This window comes from Acanthochromis polyacanthus, chromosome 11 (genome assembly GCF_021347895.1).
Source record: "Acanthochromis polyacanthus isolate Apoly-LR-REF ecotype Palm Island chromosome 11, KAUST_Apoly_ChrSc, whole genome shotgun sequence".
Lineage (NCBI taxonomy): Eukaryota > Metazoa > Chordata > Actinopteri > Pomacentridae > Acanthochromis > Acanthochromis polyacanthus.
Genome location: NC_067123.1, coordinates 14,949,898 through 14,974,480, shown reverse-complemented (window position 1 = coordinate 14,974,480; position 24,583 = coordinate 14,949,898). Strand labels below are relative to the sequence as shown.

The window sequence follows — 24,583 nt, the reverse complement described above, 5'->3', positions numbered from 1 at the left end:
GCGCTGTGATAAAACTCTGCCATGTCTACGCGCATGCTTACTATCTCCCTTTTCGGATCTCCGCCGCGGTAAATGTTCATGAATGGAATCTGTACAGATTCTGTACGTTTGTTGGTACGACTCCTGTAGTGTACATAGAGCTGCCAGAGTTGCTTGAAGGTAGGAAGGATGGAAATAATCACACATCTTTGTTTACGTCCTTGTACCGGCCGGCAAACGAAAGCACGTCTGTGACGTAATCGCGTGCGCGACATGGTCAGATCTCGGCAGAGTTTTGCGTTTTGCTGTTTAGACGGAAACGTAACGGCGGAGCGTTTTCTACTTTTCCACTCTGGAGGCCGGTTTCAAATTTTTGCGTTTTCAAGCCCCCAAAACGCCGTCCTCGTATAAACGGTAGGGTGTTTTGTTGAAATATTTTGCCATTTTCACCTGCAAGCGTCCTCGTGTAAACGGCCCCTCACAGTGCATATTAGAGCAAATGAGAATCATGAGGTCGAAGGAATTGCCCAAGGAGCTCAGAGACAGAATTGTGGTAAGGCACAGATCTGGCCAAGGTTACAAAAGAATTTCTGCAGCACTCAAGGTTCCTAAGAGCACAGTGGCCTCCATAATCCTCAAATGGAAGAAGTTTGGGACGACCACAACTCTTCCTAGACCTGGCCGTCCAGCCAAACTGAGCAATGGTGGGAGAAGAGCCTTGGTGAAAGAGGTAAAGAAGAACCCAAAGATCACTGTGGCTGAGCTCCAGAGATGTTGTCGGGAGATAGGAGAAAGTTCCGCAAAGTCAACTATCACTGCAGCCCTCCACCAGTCGGGGCTTTATGTCAGAGTGGCCCGACGGAAGCCTCTCCTCAGTGCAAGACACATGAAAGCCCGCATAGAGTTTGCCAAAAAAAACACATCAAGGACTCCCAGACTACGAGAAATAAGATTCTGTGGTCTGATGAGACCAAAATTGAACTTTTTGGTGTTAATTCTAAGCGCTATGTGTGGAGAAAACCAGGTACTGCTCATCACTTGTCCAATACAATCCCTACAGTGAAACATGGTGGTGGGAGCATCATGTTGTGGGGGTGTTTTTCAGCTGCAGGGACAGGACGACTGGTTGCAATTGAAGGAAGGATGAATGCGGCCAAGTACAGAGATATCTTGGAGGAAAACCTCTTCCAGAGTGCTCAGGACCTCAGACTGGGCCGAAGGTTCACCTTTCAACAGGACAATGACCCTAAGCACACAGCTGAAATAACAAAGGAGTGGCTTCAGAACAACTCTGTGACCGTTCTTGACTGGCCCTGACCTCAACCCAATTGAGCATCTCTGGAGAGACCTCAAAATGGCTGTCCACCAACATTCACCATCCAACCTGACAGAACTGGAGAGGATCTGCAAGGAAGAATGGCAGAGGAGCCCCAAATCCAGGTGTGAAAAACTCGTTGCGTCATTCCCAAAAAGATTCGTGGCTGTACTAGCTGAAAAGGGTGCTTCTACTCAATACTGAGCACTGGGTCTGAATACTTGTGACCATGTGATATTTCAGTTTTTCTTTTTTAATAAATTTGCAAAAATGTCTACATTTCTGTTTTTTTCTGTCAAGATGGGGTGCTGAGTGTACATTAATGAGAAATAAAATGAACTTTTTTGATTTTGGCAAATGGCTGCAATGACACAGAGAGTGAAAAATTTCAAGGGGTCTGAATATTTTCCGGCTGTACAGCGGCGTAGTGGTTAGCACTTTCGCCTTGCAGCAAGAAGATCCCAGTTCGAATCCCGGGTTGGGCCTGGGATCTTTCTGCATGGAGTTTGCATGTTCTCCCTGTGCATGCGTGGGTTTTCTCCGGGTACTCCGGCTTCCTCCCACAGTCCAAAAATATGCTGAGGTTAATTGATTACTCTAAATTGCCCGTAGGTGTGAATGTGAGTGTGCTTGTCTGTCTGTATATGTAGCCCTGTGACAGACCGGCGACCTGTCCAGGGTGTCCCCTGCCTTCGCTCAAGTCAGCTGGGATAGGCTCCAGCACCCCCCGCGACCCTAATGAGGATAAAGCGGTGTATAGAGGATGGATGGAAGAATATTTTCCGTACCCACTGTATATGTCACAGGCGAAATTAGAATCCAGGCAGATTTTAAATCCGCCTAGGCAGAATTAGAATTTTGATTTCGCCTAGGCGAAATCAAAATCCTACCATGGTTGTTGTACAGATTTCAATCTTGATATATCAATAGCCTGTATATAAGAAAGAATAATCCTAACCCTAATCCTAAGTCTCTAACAGGATTTTGGTATACAGTATATGAAAAAAAACAACCCAGAAGCTACTTTGACAACATAATTTTTTCCCCTGTTTATTTTGCCAAGTGTTGAGGACAAAAGTTGACATTACGTCTAAAGTAATTATTTACCTTGTATCTAAAACCAAATTCCAAGGTACATAATTTTAGGGAAAACAAATAATTACATTTACAGAGCATATCATATTCAAAACCCTTCAAATTTCAATGTAGCCCAGGCAAAATCAAAATTCTAATTCTGCCTAGGCAGATTTAAAATCTGCCTGGATTCTAATTTCGCCTGTAACATTATATATATACATATACATACACACACACACACACACACACACACATATATATATATATATATAAATCCATCCAGGACACTGACACCAACTGTGTTAGTTAGTGTCACACTGACACACTGATTTGAATTATTTGGTTATTTCACACTGCAGACTGTGACAGATAAAGTCATGGAAAAAATTATTAGACCACCCTTGTTTTCTTTAATTTCTTGTTCATTTCAGTGCCTGGTACTACTAAAGGTATATTACCTGAAGAATACAATGAACATGACAAAAGATGCAGCTGATTACATAACATTTTATGTCCTATTTGACATGCTTAAGCTTAATTGTATTCCCATAGTATATAAGAGGCCATTTCATATCTTAAGCAGCACGGCACGTGCAAAGGCCTAGAGTGGTTTCCTGCTTGCATTCAAGCCGTAGCAAACTCAGAAGTTGTCTTTTCTTATAGAATACTGAAAACAAAAGAATTAGGTGAAGCCACAAAGGCAGACATCTTGACACTGCTGGAAACTGGCATGAGTGAGACAGGTAGCAAAAAAACTGAAGAGCTCCAAGACAGCTGTTCATTACATTAAGAAAAAGCAAAGCTGAACATGGTACTACTCTACTGCTAACTGGTCGCGGCAGGAAATGTCTTTCTACCCCATGAATGACCGTGCACTCATCTGTTCCTGTGTCAGGAATCATCGTCAGACCTACAGGGACTTTACAAATGAGTGGGCACTGTGGAGCAAAGTGACTTGTCGGCAAAGACAGTACAATACTGACTTCTTCAAGCTGGTCTGAGGTCCCGCAGGACACGGAAGAAGCCCTTCATCAACGATAGACAGATCAAAGCCCGGTTACTCTTTGCTGGGATCACAAGGATTGAACTGCTGATGATTGGGCTAAGGCTCTCAACAGTGATTAATTCAATTTTCAGTTGATGCCCACTCCAGCCAACTTACCGGTTAGGGGGATGCCTGGAGAAGCCTACAAACCAGACTGTCTTGCCCTACAGTAAAATGGATGGATCAGTGCTGATCTGGCATTGCTTCAGTATGGGAGGAACAGGGCAAATGCAATTGTGTGAAGGGCCATGAACCAGGTCATGTACAGGGCTACTCTTGAAAACAGTCTTCTTCCATCAGCTGGAAAACTCCTTCCTGCCTCAAATGACTGGATTTTCCATCAAGACAATGCCCCTTGCCACATGGCAAGGTCAGTTAAAGCCTGAATAGAGAACCAGAACATTTGAACCATGATTTGGCCTGCTCAAGATCTGCGATTTAGATCTGGCCTCCCAGACTAAAACAGACAGAAAAGAAAACGTGGAATGCCTCAAATCATTGTTTTAGGCAATACAATTCCACAGCTATTGATGTAAGAACTTCAGTGATTTTGGGTATTATCAAGTAAAGCATGGAAAATGGCTAGATGTAAACTCCTAAATTAAACTCTTATGAGCTATTATTGTTACCATTATATTTGCTCAAACAAATGTACCTTTAGTTTTACCAGCCATTAAAGTGAACAAGAAATTGAAGAAAACAAGGGTGTTTTTTTCATGACTGTATAAGAGCAAGACAGTCAAAGCATAAATTGCAATATTATAACTAGCAGAACTCAATTGTATGCATACTGCATGCAACAGTGCATGCTTTGTAAGGAGCAGCAGCCGAATGCACTAAAAAGGAAAAGGGATGCAATTTTTTTGTTGTCTTTTATTCATTTACTTGCAAGCAGTCTTCTTCTTTCCTCCCTTTGTTGTCTTTGTCACTGTTTTACCACCGCATCTTGATTAGATGCCAGGATTGTGGATCACATCATCTGTGCTCACACACATACATCAGAGAAATAAAAAACCGCTCCATAGCACTAATAGAGGTTAAAAACTCCCCAGGGTAATGTTAAAAGCTTCTCTACAGACTCCTCTATTTGCTCCCTTTAAATTAGTGCAACAAAAGGGGAAATAACTGAATAAATACAGAGAGTGAAAGTTAGCGGTGTCAAATTGATCAACCTTGCATGGTCAGCCTTAACTATGGATGTCTGGGGGAAGCCCATTCCAAAAGACACGACTTACAAAGTCATTGATTTTGGTCCAAGCAGTCAGGTTCACTCAGCTGATAAAGCTGAAATGGGAAGTTTACTCCCTCCGAGCCTCTGTTATACAGTTCCAGCTGTAATAATGCTACAACACAAGCTACAAAAGAAACCTTACAAGACTCGCCTGGAAATGAAATTATTGAATATTACAATTTTATCAAAATATTTACATCAATAAATGAATTTCTTAGTATTACTCAAATATCAATGAGTGTATACAGGATGAGCTGCATCATAGGTGTGTAGGGTATTGTGTACCATACAAGACATTTCACTAAACATTTACACAAGCTGCGTTGTGTTTTCAGAGAGAACACAGCTTCTACAGCACCTTAAATAACTCTTTTTCCCAAAAATGCCAGTAAAATAAAGCCATTGTCAGAGTTAAGATAGTGTGTTAGTGTATACTGAAGGACAAGCACTTTTTGACCTCAGTCTGCCATAAAGTGAATAACTGTGAACTGAATAAAAGGTTTCTTCTAAATGTTGCATTACAAAGTCAAAACATTACATGTAATTAAAGATGGAGTTTGCTCTCAAATAATTTCTCAGGTCTTGAAAAATTACAGAAAAAAAGAGTTTTTTTTTTTGTTTGTTTTTTTTTAACAGACAAGAAAGAGAATGTCTCCATTCTGTTTCTTTGGTCTAGCGCAGGGGTCGGCAACCTTTAACACTCAAAGAGCCATTTCGACCCGTTTCCCACAGAAAAGAAAACACTGAGAGCCGCAATAACCTTTTGGCATTTAAAATGAAGACAACACTGCATTTATATTACTTTTTTACCTCTATGTCCTTGTTAATTTTGACTAATTAATAAAAAAAATAATGCATTAAAAAAATAATGTATTTAACCGCATCTTTCTCAGTTCCCAAATTTTTGGCACACCGATAACACTGAGAACACTCCAGCCAGGTAGGTAGCGCTAATGAACCTAAAATCTGTTTTCCAGCCATGAAGAAGATTCACAGGATGCACTCTCAGCGCACAACAAAGTTTGGTGAACAGTGATTGAAGACGAGAACACTCTGAGTGTGTTGAGCAGAAAGTTTCTTTTAAACATATTCCTGATGGCAGCTTGGATAAAAACATGGTTATTTGGAAATTGTGCAACAAATAGTTTTCTGATCACCGCAGCAGGGGAGGACAGTTCTCCAGGGCCGAAGTTATTGTTATTACTTCAGGGTTAACCCCCTTCACTTCCTCAGCAGTCGTAGAAGGCAAAGACACAGAAGCCTGGCCTTATTGAAGAATGCTGCAGCCTTTATTGCGAATTAACATTGGCTGAACCATACAGTCGCACTAACCGAGCAGCTACACACCTCTTCTCTCTTACTCCCTGAACCGACTGTCGTCTTCCTCACTCGAGCTGCATTCAGGGTCACTCGGACATCTCGCTCTCCCCCTCTCTCTCACACACACGCTGCTCTCTCTCTCCCTCTCTCATAACGGAGCCACACACTCTCATAACAACACGCAGGCCAGCGAGTGTCGGAGATTGACGGCTGGGACGCATATTTTGACAGACAAAAATTAAGACGTTTAATTTTGATGTTACAAGATCACAATAATCTTCAAATTTAGAATTAAATTTTTAAAACTAACAAACTAAAATAAAAGAAATTTTAATTAAATAGCCTGCTGATTTTCCAAAGCTACATCGAGCCGCAACAGAGGGACGAAAGAGCCGCGGTTGCCGACCCCTGGTCTAGCGTATTTGTGCTAAGATGAAGGTGTCTTGTGAAGTTATAAGGAATAAAAAAAATGCTTTAAAAATATCTTATCTTTACATCTGCTTTGCAGTCTAATGTAGCCGCAAGGGGACACAATCCAGTGTCTTACTGTGCCAGTCCCAAGCCCGGATAAATACAGAGGGTTGTGTCAGGAAGGGCATCCGACGTAAAACTTTGGTCAAATTAAACATGCGAATCAAATGTATGACTTCCATACCGGATCGGTTGAGGCCCGGGTTAACAACGACTGCAATCGGTGCTGTCGACCTACAGGGTGCCGGTGGGAAATGGACTACTGTTGGTCGAAGAAGGAGGGGAGGAAGGTGTGTTCGTAGGAAGAGAGAGAAGAGGAACACCAAGAGTCTAGGACTGAGAGTAAGGACTTTGAATGTTGAAACTATGACAGGAAAAGGTAGAGAGTTGGTTGACATGATGCAGAGGAGGAAGGTGGACATACTGTGTGTCCAGGAGACCAGGTGGAAAGGTAGTAAAGCTAGAAGTTTAGGAGCAGGGTTCAAGTTGTTCTACCATGGTGTAGATAGGAAGAGAAATGGAGTAGGAGTTATCTTGAAGAGGAGTTTGTGAGGAATGTCCTGGAGGTAAAAAGAGTGTCAGATCAAGTGATGAGCCTGAAGCTAGAAATTGAAGGTGTGATGTCCAGTGTTGTTAGTAGGTATGCTCCACAGGTAGGATGTGAGCGGGAGGAGAAGGAGAAATTCTGGTTGGACCTTGATGAAGTGAGAGAGTTGTCATTGGTGCAGACTTCAATGGACATGTTGGTGCAGGAAACAGAGATGATGAGGAGGTCATGGGCAGGTTTGGTATCCAGGAGGAGAGGAGCGCGGAAGGACAGATGGTGGTTGACTTTGCAAAAAGGATGGAAATGGCTGCAGTGAATACTTTCTTCCAGAAGAGGCAGGAACATAGGGTGACCTATAAGAGTGGAGGTAGGAGCACACAGGTAGACTACATCTTGTGTGGACGGTGTAATCTGAAGGAGATCAGTGACTGCAACATAGTGGTAGATGAGAGTGTAGCCACACAGCATAGGATGGTGGAGAGGTGACACAGCATATGGTGGTGTGGTGGTGTGTAGGATGACCCTGGTGGTGAAGAAGATGAAGAGGGCAAAGGCAGAGCAGAGGATCAAATGGTGGAAGCTGAAAAAGGAAGAGTGTTGTATGACTTTCAGGAAAGAGTTGAGACAGGCTTTGGATGGTCAGGAGGTGCTTCCAGATGACTGGACAACTACAGCAAATGTGATCAGGGAGACTGGTCGGAGAGTACTTGGTGTGTCATCTGGAAGGAAAGGAGATAAGGAGACTTGGTGGTGAAATGAGGAGGTGCAGGAGTGGATCCAGAGAAAGAGGTTAGCTAAGAAGAAGTGGGACACTGAGAGGACTGAAGAGAGTAGACAGGAGTACAGGCAGATGCAGCGTAAGGTGAAAGTAGAGGTGGCAAAGGCCAAACAAGGGGCTTACGATGACTTGTATGCTAGGTTGGACAGTAAGGAGGGAGAGACTGACCTGTACAGGTTGGCAAGGCAGAGAGACAGAGATGGGAAGGACGTGCAGCAGGTTAGGGTGATAAAGGGATAAGGATGAGTGTGTTGACAGGTGCCAATAGTGTGATGGGAAGATGGAAAGAGTACTTTGAAGAGTTGATGAATGAGGAAAATGAGAGAGAACAAAGAGTAGAAGAGAGGTGACTGTTGTGGACCAGGAAGTAGTAAAGATTAGTAAGGATGAAGTGAGGAGGGCACTGAAGAGGATGAAGAGTGGAAAGGCACTTGGTCCTGATGATATACCTGTGGAGGTATGGAAGTGTCTCGGAGAGGAAGCAGTAGAGTTTCTGACTGGTTTGTTCAACAGGATCATAGATGATGAGAAGATGCCTGAGGAATGGAGGAGAAGTGTGCTGGAGCCCATCTTTAAGAACAAGGGAGACGTGCAGAGTCGTGGCAACTACAGAGCTGATGAGCCACATGATGAAGCTATGGGAAAGAGTAGTTGAAGCTAGACTAAGGGCAGAGGTGAACATCTGTGAGCAGCAGTATGGTTTCATGCCAAGAAAAAGTACAACAGATGCAATATTTGCTTTGAGGATGTTGATAGAGAAGTACAGAGAAGGTCAGAAGGAGCTGCATTGTGTCTTTGTAGATCTGGAGAAAGCTTATGACGGGGTGCCCAGAGAGGAACTGTGGTTTTGTATGAGGAAGTCTGGAGTGGCAGAGAAGTATGTTAGAGTGGTGCAGGACATGTATGAGGACTGTAAGACAGTGGTGAGGTGTGTTGTAGGTGTGACAGAGGAGTTCAAGGTGGAGGTGGGGCTACATCAGGGATCAGCTCTGAGCCCCTTCTTGTTTGCTATGGTGATGGACAGGATGACAGATGAGGTTAGACAGGAGTCTCCATGGACTATGATGTTTGCAGATGACATTGTGATCTGTAGTGAGAGCAGGGAACAGGTGGAGGAGAAGCTAGAGGCGTGGAGGTTTGCCCTGGAAAGGAGAGGAATGAAGGTTAGTCGCAGCAAGACGGAGTATCTGTGTGTGAATGAGAGGGACCCAAGTGGAAGAGTGAGGTTACAGGGAGAAGAAGTCAAGAAGGTGGAGGAAGTACTTAGGGTCAACAGTCCAGAGTAATGGAGAGTGTGGAAAAGAGGTGAAGAAGCGTGTACAGGCAGGCTGGAACGGCTGGAGAAAAGTGTCAGGTGTGATGTGTGATAGAAGAGTTTTAGCTAAAATGAAAGGAAAGGTTTACAAAACTGTGGTGAGACCAGCCATGTTGTTTGGTCTGGAGACAGTGTCCCTGAGGAAAAGACAAGACGCAGAGCTGGAGGTAGCAGAACTGAAGATGCCGAGGTTCTCTTTGGGAGTGACCAGGATGGATAGGATCAGGAATGAGTACATCAGAGGGACAGCACATGTTAGAGGCTTTGGAGATAAAGTCAGAGAGGCCAGACTGAGATGGTTCGGACATGTCCAGAGGAGAAAGAGTGAACATATTGGTAGAAGGATGCTGAGTTTCCCACTGCCAGGCAGGAGGCCTAGAGGAAAACCAAGGAGGTTTAGTGGATGTGGTTAAAGAGGACATGAAGGTAAGTTGGTGTGACAGAAGAGGATGCAGAAGACAGGGTTAGATGGAGGCAATTGATTCGCTGTGGCGACCCCCCTGAAGGGAAAAGCCGAAAGGAAAAGAAGACATCTGCTTTGTAGTCTGCAGTCTTCTTATTCTCTATACGGGGAGTCCATAGTGCATTGTTACTTGTCTGTATGTGCTACTGCCATCAACAGCTCAGCTATGACTGCAGAGCTCAAGTGAAAGCAAGCCATTGCAGCAGGGGCAGAAATGGACATCTATCCATCCATCCATTCTCGATACACCGCTTCATCCTCACCAGGGTTGCGGGGGGCGCTGGAGCCTATCCCAGCTGACTCGGGCGAAGGCAGGGACATCCTGGACAGGTCGCCAGTCTGTCGGCAGGGCTACATATACAGACAAACAAGCACACTCACATTCACACCTACGGTTATCAATTAACCTCAGCATATTTTTGGACTGTGGGAGGTAGCCGTAGTACCCGGAGAAAACCCATGCATGCACAGGGAGAACATGCAAACTCCATGCAGAAAGATCCCAGGCCCCACCCTGGATTCAAATCTTCTTGCTGCAAGAGGCAAAGTGCTAACCACTTACGCCACTGTGCAGCCCTAGAAATGGACATGTGGTTGAAAATACAAAATGCTGTATATACAAAGTCTGAGGAAAACTATAAAGAGCAAGGATGACCACGATTGGATTTTGTAGATGAATTACTAGCAGTACAGATTTGTAAAAAAAACAAAAAAAAAAAAACACCACAAGACAAGAGAAGCATGGATTATGAAAATTGTGTCAGTGTGGTAACATGAAAACCTGTAATGATGGTGTGTGCCTAAAGATCTTTAATCTGGCCTCATTTCATATTACAAGCAGCTCTACCCCCATACACACGTGGACAAAATTGTTGGTACCCCCTCAGTTAAAGAAGGAAAAACCCACAATTCTCACTGAAATCACTTGAAACTCACAAAAGTAACAATAAATAAAAAATTATTGAAAATTAAATAATCAAAAACAGCCATTACTTTTGGAATTGTTGATTACATAATTATTTAAAAAAACAAAACTAATGAAACAGCCTGGACAAAAATGATGGGTACCTCTATAAAGATTGAAAACTATTTGACCAGAGTGACATGATTAACTCAGGTGTGCATTTAATTGACATCACAGGTGTTTCCAAAACTCATAATCAGTCAGTCTGCCTATTTAAAGGGAGACAAGTAGTCACCCTGCTGTTTGGTGAAAAGGTGTGTACCACACTGAACATGACAACAGAAAGCGAAGGAGAGAATTGTCCCAGGACATCCGAAAAAAATTATAGACAAACATCTTAAAGGTAAAAGGCTATAAGACCATCTCTAAACAGCTTTGAAGTTCCTGTGACAACAGTGGCTCATATTATTCAGAAGTTCAGACCCACGGGACAGTAGCCAACCTCCCTGGACGTGGCCGCAAGAGGAAAATTGATGACAAATTGAAGAGACGGATCGTTCGAATTGTATCCAAAGAGCCCAGAGCAACCTCCAAAGAAATTAAGGTGAACTCCAAGGCCAAGGTACATCAGTGTCAGATCGCACCATTCGTCGTTGTTTGAGCCAAAGTTGGACTTCATGGGAGACGACCAAGGAGGACACCACTGCTGAAAAAAACTCATAAAAAGCCAGACTGGAATTTGCAAAAATGCATGTTGACAAGCCACAAAGCTTCTGGGAGAATGTCCTTTGGACAGATGAGACCAAACTGGAGCTTTTTGGTAAGGCACATCAACTCTATGTTCATAGACTCAAAAACCAAGCATACGAAGAAAAGAACACTGTCCCTACGGTGAAACATGGAGGAGGCTCAGTAATGTTTTGGGCTGCTTTGCTGCAGCTGGCACAGGGTGTCTTGAAAGTGTGCAAGGTACGATGAAATCTGAAGACTATCAAGGCATTCTGGAGAGAAATGTGCTGCCTAGTGTCAGAAAGCTTGGTCTCAGTCGCAGGTCATGGGCCTTCCAACAGGACAACGATCCAAAACACACAGCCAAAAACACCCAAGAATGGCTGAGAGAAAAGCGTTGGACTATTCTAAAGTGGCCTTCTATGAGCCCAGATCTGAATCCCATTGAACATATGTGGAAGGAGCTGAAACATGCCATTTGGAGAAGACACCCATCAAACCTGAGACAACTGGAGCTGTTTGCTCATGAGGAGTGGGCCAAAATACCTGTTGACAGCTGCAGAACGCTCATTGACAAATACAGAAATCGTTTAATTGCAGTGATTGCCTCAAAAGGTTGTGCAACAAAATATGAATTATGGGTACCATCATTTTTGTCCAGCCCTATTTCATTAGTTTGTTTTTTTAAATAATTATGTTAATCAACAATTCAAAAGTGATGGCTGATTTTGATTATTTAATTTTCAAAAATTTTTTATTTATTGTTACTTTTTGTGAGTTTCAAGTGATTTCAGTGAGAATTGTGGGTTTTTCCTTCTTTAACTGAGGGGTACCAACAATTTTGTCCACGTGTGTATATCAGATTGATAGTTACAATATTGTCAAAAGGAGAATAAAGAAACTCAGAACCATCTTTCCTCTATACAGACACCAATCAGGCATAAATATAAATATAAAATGTTGTATAGATCATGAATTCACTGAGAGAAGTGTCTGAAACAGCTTTTCTACCATGTGACAATCTAAGCAGACATGTTGACGTGTCACTATAAGAAAAGCTTAGTTGTTGCTAAAAACATTAAGAATCAATGTTTCATTTGGTGTCCCAGTAAACTCGCCCACTGAGACAGCACATCTTACATACCCTAAGAAGAACATCATCGCTTTTTAGGCACTAACCGATTATTGGTATGGCCATTTATTACATCTGATAGTTGGGATTTTTCTGATTATTAGTATCATACTGAAAGAAGTGAATTTAAATGCGCTACTTTGGCCCCAATGTAATCACACTGTGTAGTCTCAGGCGTTGCCCCACCCAAGGCATTTCTGATTGGTTGTACATCACAACTGTGTGTGTCAACACTGAAAAATGAAGAAGGCTCCAGGCTGACATTTTCACTGGTTAGTACTGGTGCTACCAACTTTCTTCTTATCGTATTTCTTCACACTGTTTTGCACTGACTGAAGGGCTTTTGCAATTTCGTAGTACTTGTTGCAATAACAAATAAAGTTCTATTCTATTCTATTTGTTGTTCACACCAGCATATGATTTGGGCATAAAGTAAGTGCATGTTGCCTGACAAGCTAACTTCAGGAATTGTGGGATCTGGCTTCCTAACAGTGATTCTGTAAAGTAATATTTTATGAATTACCCATGGACTAGACTGCTGCCTGACTGATTTAGGCATGAATCAATTCTAGCTCTATGAATATTGACACACCGCTTCCTGGGCAAACTCTGCAACTTACCTTCGTGCACAGTCACCCCGCAGTTGTCACACTGGATAATCTCATCTGCATCCTCACTGTTTGTCTCCCAGACAAACGCAGCAAATGAGGATGTGCTGAGTGCTCCAAGTCTGGGACCGATCCAGCAAAGCATCCTAAAGGATCAGGAAACAGAGTCATAGTAAAGCCACTTATCAATGCCCTATCCCTCTGTGCTGACCACAGATCAAGTGATAGGCACTTAGTAAATCCTATATACAATGTTCATGAACACTATGTAAGTTGGTTACAACAAAGGCAAAAGCATTCTCCTAGTATCACTCTGATAACATTTAAACCTCCGACTGGATTGTATGTTGCCTTTGTGACTCATATCGTACTTTGGTATTATGGAGTGCCATACAAAGTTTCGAATGTGCAGTTCATCTGCCTAATTTGTTGGGTTTTCTGTTCAAGGTTTTCATTTTACTATGTTATGTGCTATGAGATGATATATGTTTTAAATTGCCACTACATAAAACTACAGCTCATTATCTTGTGTTACAATTACTGTTTCAAGCAAAATCTTTCTTGGATGAAGTGCTCAGAGCAACATTAAGTTTACCAAACCCATTGACCTCACTGCAGTATTTTGTTTTCTTCTGTTGCTGCATTGCATGAACTACTTATTGTTGATCAGCTGAACAAGCCGTGTCATCCAGAGTGGGTCTTTCATATTCAAGGACGGAAATCATCTCTTCAATAAGCCTAATAAAGTGAAAAAGAGTTGCGCTGTTTCATAACGCCAGCTCAGAGCTACTAAGTAGTATCCAAAGCCTTAGTGTAGTACATATTAAATATATTTTTTTTAAAAATTACACAAAATTAAATAAAATCCCTGACAAAGCAAAAGAAAACTGCCGGAAGCACAATGCAGATCACAAATGAACTCAGGCTGGCACTAGTGATGATGATTGTGGGTTCAAGCCAGTGTGAGTAATAAACTGTAAGTGCTGAAAATGCATGAGCATATGTTAAGGAACAACTTCATATTAAACTCTGAAATAAGTTCAGCAACTGTAATATATTCTCCATTAAAGAAATACATTGCTAAAATAAATAAGTTTATTTTCAAGAAGATAAAGTCCTGAAAAGGTAAAGGTCTCCATAAGCAAATATCATTTCAAGCTCCATATGGTGGGGACACTGTACATACCTTTATAATTAATGTCTAACAATCTTAAATATGAATTAACACTATTCCTAGGTGTATGTTTAATTTCTTCAGTTCTCCTTGATCATTGCTCTATTATTCTCAAGGGCTAGTCGCAAACTGTCTTTCTGCCATTACCTGCCTTGCAGGTGAAGAGATGGGATGTAAGATAAATGCACGGGTCAAAGAACCAAAACAATGAGTTTCATTTAGAGATGAGGGGAACTTTAGCCTAGTCGCGCTAGACAACCCACGGCAACAAATTTAATTCTCTGCCAGGGTGGGTCTAGTTACCCTCCATAAGGCTCGAGGTTGGATGCTCCTAAAACTGGCCGGACGAATCACCATGAAGTGTAGAGTCAGAAGGCGGGCGTAACTAAGTGATGATAGAGGCGCGACCATTCTGACAGAAACAACCGGCGCACAATAAAAAGTTATCTTTAGACTCAGCTTTGGCCACAGCCCTTAAAGATTTGAAGCTAAAATTCAACTTGAAAGATAAACAAAGGACAGCACTGAAGTGTTTCATTGAGAAGAAAGACGTATTTGGACTTATGCCGACGGGATATGGCAAATCCTTAATATACCAGTTGGCTCCGCTGGTTGGGAAGCTAATGGGACTTAGCCACAATCCGCCGGTGCTCTCGAAACTACGTCAGCCTATTCGTTGCGCTGATTGGTTGTATACCTACCCAATTGCTGCAGAGCGATTTGAAAGACAACCTTTTAGCCCACCTCCCTCCCTGTCGAGCGTTCCTAGACCCTTGTGTCTTAAGAGCTGGGTCTAGCGCGGCTAGGCTAGGGGAACTTAAGAGTTGACGTTCTTTTTCAATGAGTTTTTCACGAGAAGTGACACCCACCATAGTACGCATAGCCATATGATCCAGTATTCATATGTTTTAGGATTAAATCAGGGTTATTTGCTTAAATAGTATCTTGCTTTTGAAACACGCCTCAGGCCATTACCCTGACCTTGTAATGCAACATTTACACTCACCTCATTGCCCTTTCCCTGTGACATGCTATCATTAGTGAGTTCATCATCAAAAGCAGCGCTGTTCTTTGTCTTCTTTTTGGGCTTCTTCACCTCTTTGTCACTGTCACTGCTACTGTTGTTGTTGTCATCACCATCTTCCTTTTCGTCGTCCTCATCATCATCGTCATCGTCATCATTGTCATCATCATCATCGTCACTAGCACTGCCACCATCTTCTTCTTCTGTGCCTCCTTTCTGTGTTGCTGCTTTGCCTTTCTTCTTTCCTGCAGTAGGCCTCCAGTCATTGTCGTCTTCACTGTCGTAGTCGTCCATCTCATTCAGTTCTTCCATGGTGGTGAAGTCCAGCAGGGGGCGGTTTCTGCGGAAATTCCATTTCTTGGGCTCAGCCTGAGACTCTTCAGCATTTGTGTTGCCAGGCACAGATGTTGATGTAGATTCAGTTTCCGTAGCTGCAGCAGGCTCCGGCTCTGGCGTCTTCTTACTCTTGCGTCTGCCTTTAGGTGGGGTGATAGTGGGAGTGTCTTTGGTGGAGCTGTCTGATGATGGTTGCTGTTTGTTTTTCTCTTCATCCTCAGTTAGGTTGTCCTCAGCAGCCAAATCTTTGGCCTCCTCCTCATCTATACCATCTTCTGCAGAAGGAGCATTGTCCGAATCACTTTCTGAACCCGCAGCACTAGCTTTGGACCCTTCGTCATCACTGCCATTGCCTGTGCCATCTGACCCTATCAGAACAGAGAAGAATGACAACAAAGAAAATAACATTAACACTTTATTTTTGGTAAAGGCTGACCGTAGTCATAACTTGACTGGTTCAATATCCGTGCAGACATTTTGTTTTTCATCTAAATTCCCACAGGCTAACAATCAGTTGTCTACTCAATTGTCGTTTCAGTGTCTCATTACGTGGGGCACTCTCTTAGTCATCAGGTTTAGAACTACGAACAACCTATTTTCGGTACAAGTCCCTCTCTAAGATTAATCTAGCACTGATAAAGAATTGTACGGAAGAGAAGTAATTTTGATGGACAAGTTAGTCTGGCATCAGCCAATGATGCACACTGTCACAGGTAAACTTATTTTCTGCTATCAGTGTGAATAATATTTTTTAATACACCACTTAGTCCCAAAATACCAAGAAGCCAAGGAAGTGGAGAAGTGATAGTTTGTGGAAAATGTGGACTAAAGCTGCAACAACAGTGTAGCGAGATATGTCATACTAATGATTTCCAACTTTGACTTTGCTTTACGTAACTGTACCAAGGTATTACAATTATCTATTTATACTACAGCAGTGCTTCTAAATTCTGGGTTGAGGATTCCACCAAAGGGTCCCAATAAACAGAATGGCTCACAATATGATTGAAAGTGTGAGAGAATAGGGGCAACCTCAAGTGGTCAATGACATATACCGCAAATGCAGCAAAATGGGTAACACCAAATTAACAAAAAAAAAAAAAACATAAAACAAAAGAAAAAGCATTTTCTTTATTCATGGGGGTCATACACAGTGAATGCTAATTCAGCTGGTCTGCAAGCATTTTGAAAAACCGTTTCACTGTTGCAATGGAAACTAAAATAAAATAATACAATAGATAAAAATGTATGTTTACTGGTGCTAGACATTGCAAAGACCATGCATACCTGAGGCATCTCCAACTTCAAAGTCACTGTCATCCGAGCTGTCATAATCCAAGGCATCTAAGAGAGAGGCAGCAAGTGGCTTCACCTGCCGTCGCTTCAAACTGCGGTCCACTATCAAAGAAAAGTTTCAGAAAACAAAACACGAATATACAAAGTCTGAGAAAACTATAAAGAGCAAGATGACACATTTGGATTTTGTAGTTGAAATACTAGCAGTACAGATTTGTAAAAAAAAAAAAAAAAAACAACAACAAAAAAAACAATAAGACAATAGAAGGCAGGTGATTATGAAAATTGTGTCAGTGTGGAACATGAAAACCTGTAATGATGGTGTCACCTAAAGATCATTAATCTGCCTCATTCATATTAAGCAGCTCTACCCCATATATCAGATTGAAAGTTATAATATTGTCAAAAGGAGAATAAAGAAACTCAGAACCATCTTTCCTCTATACAGACACCAATCAGGCATAACATTATGACCACTTGCCTAATATTGTGTTGATCCCCTTTATGCTGCTAAAACTCCTCTGTGACCCAGTGGGGCATGGACACAGGACCTCTATGGTTGTCTGATGACACTGAGATGGTGGCAGAGAATTCTGTGGGTCCTGTGGGTTGCAGGGTGGGATCTATCTAGATCTCTAGATCAGGCTTATCCTGGCAGATCCCACAGATGCTCGATAATATTTGGATCTGGGTAGTGTAAGTACCCTAGTGAACACCTTAGCTCTATCGTGTTCCCCGGACCGCTCCTGTAGTTTTTGCGATGTGACAGGGTGCATTGTCCTGCTGACGATGGTAACTGGCATCAACAACTGCTATTACCATGGGGGCGTGGGAGGTTAGATGAATGTCAGTCTCAAGGTTTCCCAGCAGAACACTGTATTATACCAAGATGATACATGTTATTCACTTCACCTGTCAGTGGTCACAATGTTTTGGCTGATTGGTGTATATATAAAAATGTTTATCAAAAACTGAAGTTGTGTTGAAACATAAACTACAAATATAATTTTATTTATATTAGTATTATGTACAAACTATGAATGTTGATTTTTTTGGGTAACCATAAACGGATTGACAATATTAGCCGAACAGGGAGTGGAACTTAATTAACACTTCGTCAAGTTTACAACATTGTGGAGGGTAAGTGTAGTAAGTAGTAAAATGGTTAATAGTCCACATTTATAAGGATCTTTCTAAATCTCATCCCAAGCTCTGAGAGGGGCTGAGATTGATTTGCCAAACTTGCAGTTAGTGGAAAACCCACTCCACCACCAAGAGCCATCTGAACGTGACTGAGATCAGATGTAATTTGCAAACGCCAAGCTCAAAAAGTTGACAGTTGTATGTCACTTTGAATTTAACAGCAATGTATCTGAATTTTCAGACGGACTTATCTATCCATTCTCTATACACCGCTTCATCCTCATTGGGGTCGCGGGGGTGCTGAAGCCTATCTCAGCTGACTGGGGTGAAAGCAGGGGACACCCTGGACAGGTCGCCAGTCTATCGCAGGGCTACATATACAGACAAACAATCAAACTCACATTCAAACCTACGGACAATTTAGAGTAATCAATTAACCTCAGCATATTTTTGGACTGTGGGAGGAAGCCGGAGTGCCCGGAGAAAACCCATGCGTGCACAGGGAGAACATGCAAACTCCATGCAGAAAGATCCCAGGCCGGGACGCGAACCAGGGATTTTCTTGCTGCAAGGCGAAAGTGCTAACCACTACTCCACTGTGCAGCCCCAGACGGACTTATGTTTGACATAAAACACTAACAGGAGTACAAGTTTTTGAGTTATATTTTAGTGTCAGATTTTACCCACAAATACCACCCCAGCAAGACTAGAAGGATGTATCATATGTGTTCATTCTTTAATCAAATGCATGTGCAAGCACTTAAATCACTAGGTTGGTATCCATATATTCTGCCGTATCTAATAACGGATACTACAAGAGAGCAGCAGTGTGGGTGATTGGGACCACACTACCTCTACTCAGAGACGTTTATACCAGCAGACTTCAGAGGAAATCCAGGGGAATCACCAGAGACCCCTCACACCCAGGACACTCTCTTTTCTCCCCCCTCACCTCAGGTAGATGCTACAGGACACTTGGTATCAAAAACATCAGACTCAAAAACAGCTTTTATCCCCAAGCTGTCAAATGTCTGCTCCCTCCCCTCTGAATGACAATATCACACACCTATAAGTGTAATACCTATGTCAGTGCAATTCATATCATGTGCAACAATCATGTGTAGAGCAGGTCTCTAACCACAAACTGTTTCCATACTGTATATTTGCTCTTATGTTGTATATATATTTTTAGAGTGTGTTATATAGTTTGTTTTTAATGCTGCTATTCAGAGATTACTAAATCGATTTTCATTATTTTCTGTAACAGTGACAATAAAGATCTATTCTATTCAATAAAGTGCCTTCAGGTTTCAAACAATAATGAAATAACTGTGGGAGAAACAGCATTATAAAGAGCCTGAAATACAAGGGTTCAAATGTAATTTGACACGATTAGCACAACACTGGAAAAAAAGGGACATTGCAGTATTTAGTTTTTCTGCAATAAATACCAAGACATGAAGAAATTTTCGCCAGATGACTTAAACAAATATCTGGAAAGAATTAACTGCTGTAGAATGAGTTTGGTTGTTTCAAAGGAGGGTGCATCTACACAGAAAATATAAAATAATTTTCATTAAGATAAAAAAATATTTTTAACAGTGTAGATTTCCTTTTATTGAAAACTGTTTGAAATATTGATAGTACAGTGCAATACTGGCAAAGGCATCTCGGGTAGTTTTTGCTTCAACTGGCATTCCGCTCTGGCATTGCCCTCATCATATAGAGCTTTGCGTTTCTGATTTACATGGTCAAACTAATTAGTTGAGTTGCCTTGTGTGGTACCAACAGTTGCAAGACCTGGCCAACAGAGCAGCTGTTTTTGGTCAACATCACTCTCTCTGTAGTCGAAAGATATTTATACACCTAAATAGGGCAGCACGATTATGGTCAAGGTTAGAATAATTAATATTTTAATGAATGTTGAAATCATGACATTATCACAACTACTAACAAACTTCAGGAACAACACATGCACATTGGCCTTTATATGAACAGTGCACTGCCTTCACTTCCATCAAGGCACATTATTAATAATGTACAAATCTGCATCATAAAAAGTTTTTAAAATCAGTTTCTTCTTCACCTTAATTCAGAGCATCTCCGAGACGCAAAAAAAGATAAAATTGTACTTAAAGCCCTCACTTGCTGAACATGTGGATAATCGATGGCAAATACAAGCACTCCACATGCTGTCTACAGTCGACACTAGCTAGGCAGAAAAAAACAGAAGTCTCCAGTCTCCATTCAGTTACTGCAGTGCAGCAGCTCAGACAGCTTTGTGATGAAAAACTAGCTATTCTAATGTCAGATTTCCCAAAGCTGACACCAAGTGATTTTATCTACATGGGTTATTTTCTATGAGTGGAGCATTTTAATCATCAATATTGCAGTTAATCATGTCCATTTAATTATGCTATGCTTGCACTAGGAATTTGAAATGACGAGCCACTGTGGCTCACTCATAAGAACAACAATGACCAATTCCGTCTGAATTCACAGATGGGGGTTGCAGCACCATTTTCAATTTGGCTTTGGAAGATAGTGGTGGGAATTCATGATATTAAAAAAATAACTTTATGTGCAAAATTACAGGCATCTACTCCCAGTAGTTTTTGAGTTATGGCATTTTCAAATTTTAATAATTTAGGCCAAAATGCCCTCCCCTCAATCCTCACCTGGAATTTTTAGGTTTTAAAATGCTTATATCTCTGTTTCTGGGTATCACAGAGACTTGAAATTTTTTCTCCAAGCTCCCTACATGTTGGTGATGTCCTAGAAACAACACACACACTCAGGAGAAGTCTCTACAGAGCAGGGGCCTTGCCCAAAATGTATACATTATTTGTAAAAAAAAAAGGCTCACGAGTAGGGTTAAGGGTGTTAAAAATACTAGAAATCTTACAGATTAATGTCTTAGCACCATTTAGTATTGCTCTAGACCAGACTGGCTTGTAACTTATACAGGGGAGCCTTCTAAGCACATTATTTAGAGAGATATGGACTGCTGAACATTGCCCCCCATGAAAAGTGCCTAATTTTCAAGGACCCTGAAGTCAATGTAGCACAGGTGATAGAGATCTGCAAATTTGCACAGAAACTCCCCGGACACGGGGAGCAATAAAGGATTATCTTATCTTATCTATCCTCTTACTATAGCCATGCAAAGTCCCAACTTCTAGCCATCACTGCATCATGCTCAATTTTACCCCCAAACTAGGCCATTTTTGGTAGTCACGAATCTGAACATTACCTGTTATGCATATACAGTGTGCATATTTATGCTGTTGTGTACAACTGGAGTTGGAAAAATAACTTCCACATTTTTTAGATAACTTGCAAGGGCTGAATTGTGCCCACTGAACTTCTGAATTTAATAGAATAAACAAATAAACTCCCCCCAACCCCACCACAACGTGAAATGTTTAAGTCTAAGTCCTGAATATAAATATCATCACAAAGTGTGAGTCTATATCATTTTGCTGAACTTTCAGATCCAAATTTAATGTTATTTTAGTAAAAACTGGCAGTCAGGGGTGAAGAGATATTCCCATGTATATATATGCATTTGGCCATTTAAAAAAAACTGTACCTGAAACATGTTCATGATCAAAACTTTTTGACCCATAAAAATATTAATTTCATGTCCAATTTACCTTCTTTTCCTCCTATGTCCAATTCTTCAACCCTCACTATGTACCATATCTCACAACTGTAGCATAAATTCAACAAAAACCTTCTCTTACTCGCTTTTCCTGATCGCAAATGACTCGCCTTGTGGAACACCGTTCAGAGATTTCTCGCAGTAAAAATAGCATGCTTTTCTGTGATTGGCCGAGATCGGGTCATGACCCGGGCGTGTGATCAAGATTCGGGTAGCTCCGACCATTTCCGACGCCTGCCGAGAGAAAAAGTTTGTTTTTCTTATATTATCGCTCGGGCGTTTCGAGGAAAAAAATAAGTCAAACCCTTTTTTGTTGCTTTTTACAAGAAAAATAGAGCGCCACTGTGGCTCACACGGTTCAGAATGACTGCGCCATCTAGCCAAATGATGCACCAATGGCGCTGTGGCGATTAGCTAGCGCAAGCCTAATTATGGAAAGCCAAAGAGTAATATTCCAATAATTGTAAGCCCTACAACTGGCATTGCTTTTCTTTTTTGCAATCAAAGCTTCCTTTTTAGTATTCTCTCCTTTTCTTCATTCATTCTGTCGTGCACATACAGAACCTGCATGTCAACAGTCAAAATGCAACAGAAAAGATAAAAAATCAATTAAAAAAATGAGCACAACCAATAATCTTTAACTCATAATAAATTATGTTCCATAAAATAGATTTCACATCACACTTCCTGCAATATAAATACAGTCTGGGCGCTGAAATGCATGTAGCTGTACTACTAGTATTTCTTGGGCAGCCACTGCTGACTTTACTTGAATGTTGAAGTCTTGATTCCTCATTTTGGCAGACACCTCCATCTCAGTCCATCAATATTCAACAACAACTCCCTAAAAACTCTGCTTAGTCACATGACAGCTTTTTTGTGTACACTGAAACTACAGAGCTGTCGAACAGCTACAACAAGCAGCAGCAAGCAACAATTAACCAAATGCCCAGTTATTTCTGAACCCCTCAATTTAGGTGTTGTGTCTTCACAGAAAAAAATAAGCAGTTTTTCTAGGATGTTAAAGAAGTGGGTCAGTTGAGGTAACTCTGCTCTCCTGAGAAAAACTTGTACAGAAGTCTTTACACACATTTTTGTCTCACATTTTAGGGGTTTTGGTGAGGGATCTTTATCCAACTTTAAAGACTGTTACTGGGGCGATCACAGCATATTTTTTTTGACTGATTGGTATTGGCTTTATGGAGCACAAACCTAGACGCAATCCTGTGTGTACATTTACTGAAAAGTAATCATTCAAGAGAACGTAATTCTGAACAAACACAGTCGGGTAAGTCAGACAAAGGCTGCCTATCTGCAACACACAATGGAGAATAGTTTTAAAAGGTAACATAACTCTTCTCAGCAAGGTCAAAAGAGGTTACAAAGAGGGTAGCCGAAAATCACTGTGGGAGGAAAGGCAAGTAAGCATCTTTTGGAGCTTTAAATGCCACAGTACAGCCTCCCTTTTCAACACAACATTTTAGTGCCACACCAAAGCTTTACCACAAGGCTTGTGACCATTTGCAAGGTGTTTTGTTGCATTTATCACTTTAAAGTAAAATGGATGTTTTTCTTGTTCATTATACAATAAAATAAAAATATTTTTCTATTTTTATTTGTTGTAACTGTGAATGTTAAACTATTATACCATTTCAAAGTGGAAATGTGGTAATATCACTCATTACAAGCATTTGAGTCTTCTTGCTATTTAAAAAAAATGTGGTAGGAGCTATTTATAGAGGCTAATTTTAGTTTGCTAATTTGTTTAAAATAGCAATGCTGTACCAAGTGGGATTGTGATAGGATTCAAAAGTCTGGACTTTTTTTACTGCCTTTGTCTACTTCGTTAGTTTGTAAAATAGAAATAAAATTATGCAACAGCTCGGACGCAGGTGTTTTTCGTTGTACTTATTGTACTGGAGAGCTATTACGTTGTCAAGCATTTACGCTGGACTGACGTTAACTTTAAAGTATTTGAAGCATGCACTTAGTAAAAATGTTCACATCTCGGTATAACTAAAATTTGTAGAAACAACTACACAATGGTCAGATGCATTTGACTCTAAAGCTTTTGTGAAGCTGGAATTTGGACAGTACAACAAGAACGCTCTTCACATGACGACGCTTTGCTATTAGCAAAATGTTAGCAAACAAAGAGGACTGCTGCACCTAGGCACCTATCAAAACTGCACCGCAAGTGTTATTCTTCGTGCAAAAAGATACATACCAATGACCATACAAACTCTCTTAAACTGGACACTCTCTTGAATGTTCACAGTCAAGCAGTAAAACAAGCTTCGGAACACATCTAATGGAGTTAAGTGGCTACCTCACGTTCTTGTCTACTAAGCTAGGTAGCTAAACGCGATTAGCATCAGCTCATTCAGTCAAATCATAACATAGTTATTCAAATACTTAAATCCATTTCACGCGGAAAGCGTATGACAGTAACAACAAAGGGTAGGTTCTGGTTAGACGGACAACAACAGACCAAGAAAAACTGGATCGATAACCATTCCGCATAAGCATTATTAGCAAGGCCAACTGCTACACACAAAGCACAGCCGGGCTAGCTCAGCGATTTAGCTGCTAACTAGTCGCAGTTCGTGTCTGCAAATACTATTACCAAATGGACGTGCCAGTAAATGTAAAACCAAATCGTCATGAGTGTTATAGGAAAATGACAAAGCAGAACGGAAAACTCACTTTGTAGTTCGTATTTACTACAAGGAAAGAGGCAGGTCTCCTTTAAGCGGCATGGCATATGTGTGGACAATGGCGAACGCCGTAGTGACGTACTGACGACTGGATGTTGTTGCCATGGGGACCGTTGTGGAAGAAGATACAGGACATTCACATTAAAAAAGAGCGTGTCAGATGTTATTTCAAAACCACAGCAAGTTCAGTGCTCCTTGCCAAATATGTAAACACAACATGTGTTTATTACATTATAACCATTTTTTAAACATAGGGTAATAAGTATTTGTTGTTCCAACATGCAGCACCTCTACAACATAATGAACATCATGAAA

At 41.3% G+C, this 24,583-nt stretch overlaps 1 protein-coding gene across 1 annotated transcript in view; it reads right to left on the bottom strand.

Moving 5' to 3' along the window:
- Positions 1 to 23,803, bottom strand: part of phf14 (PHD finger protein 14) — a 132,572-nt gene extending 108,769 nt beyond the window's left edge. The window contains 5 exon segments of the mRNA XM_051955129.1: positions 12,927 to 12,987; positions 12,989 to 13,060; positions 15,095 to 15,816; positions 16,736 to 16,846; positions 23,779 to 23,803. Of these exon segments, the coding sequence (XP_051811089.1) occupies positions 12,927 to 12,987; positions 12,989 to 13,060; positions 15,095 to 15,816; positions 16,736 to 16,846; positions 23,779 to 23,788 (976 nt within the window). The 5' untranslated portion in view covers positions 23,789 to 23,803.
- Between the last annotated feature and the right edge of the window lie 780 nt (positions 23,804 to 24,583).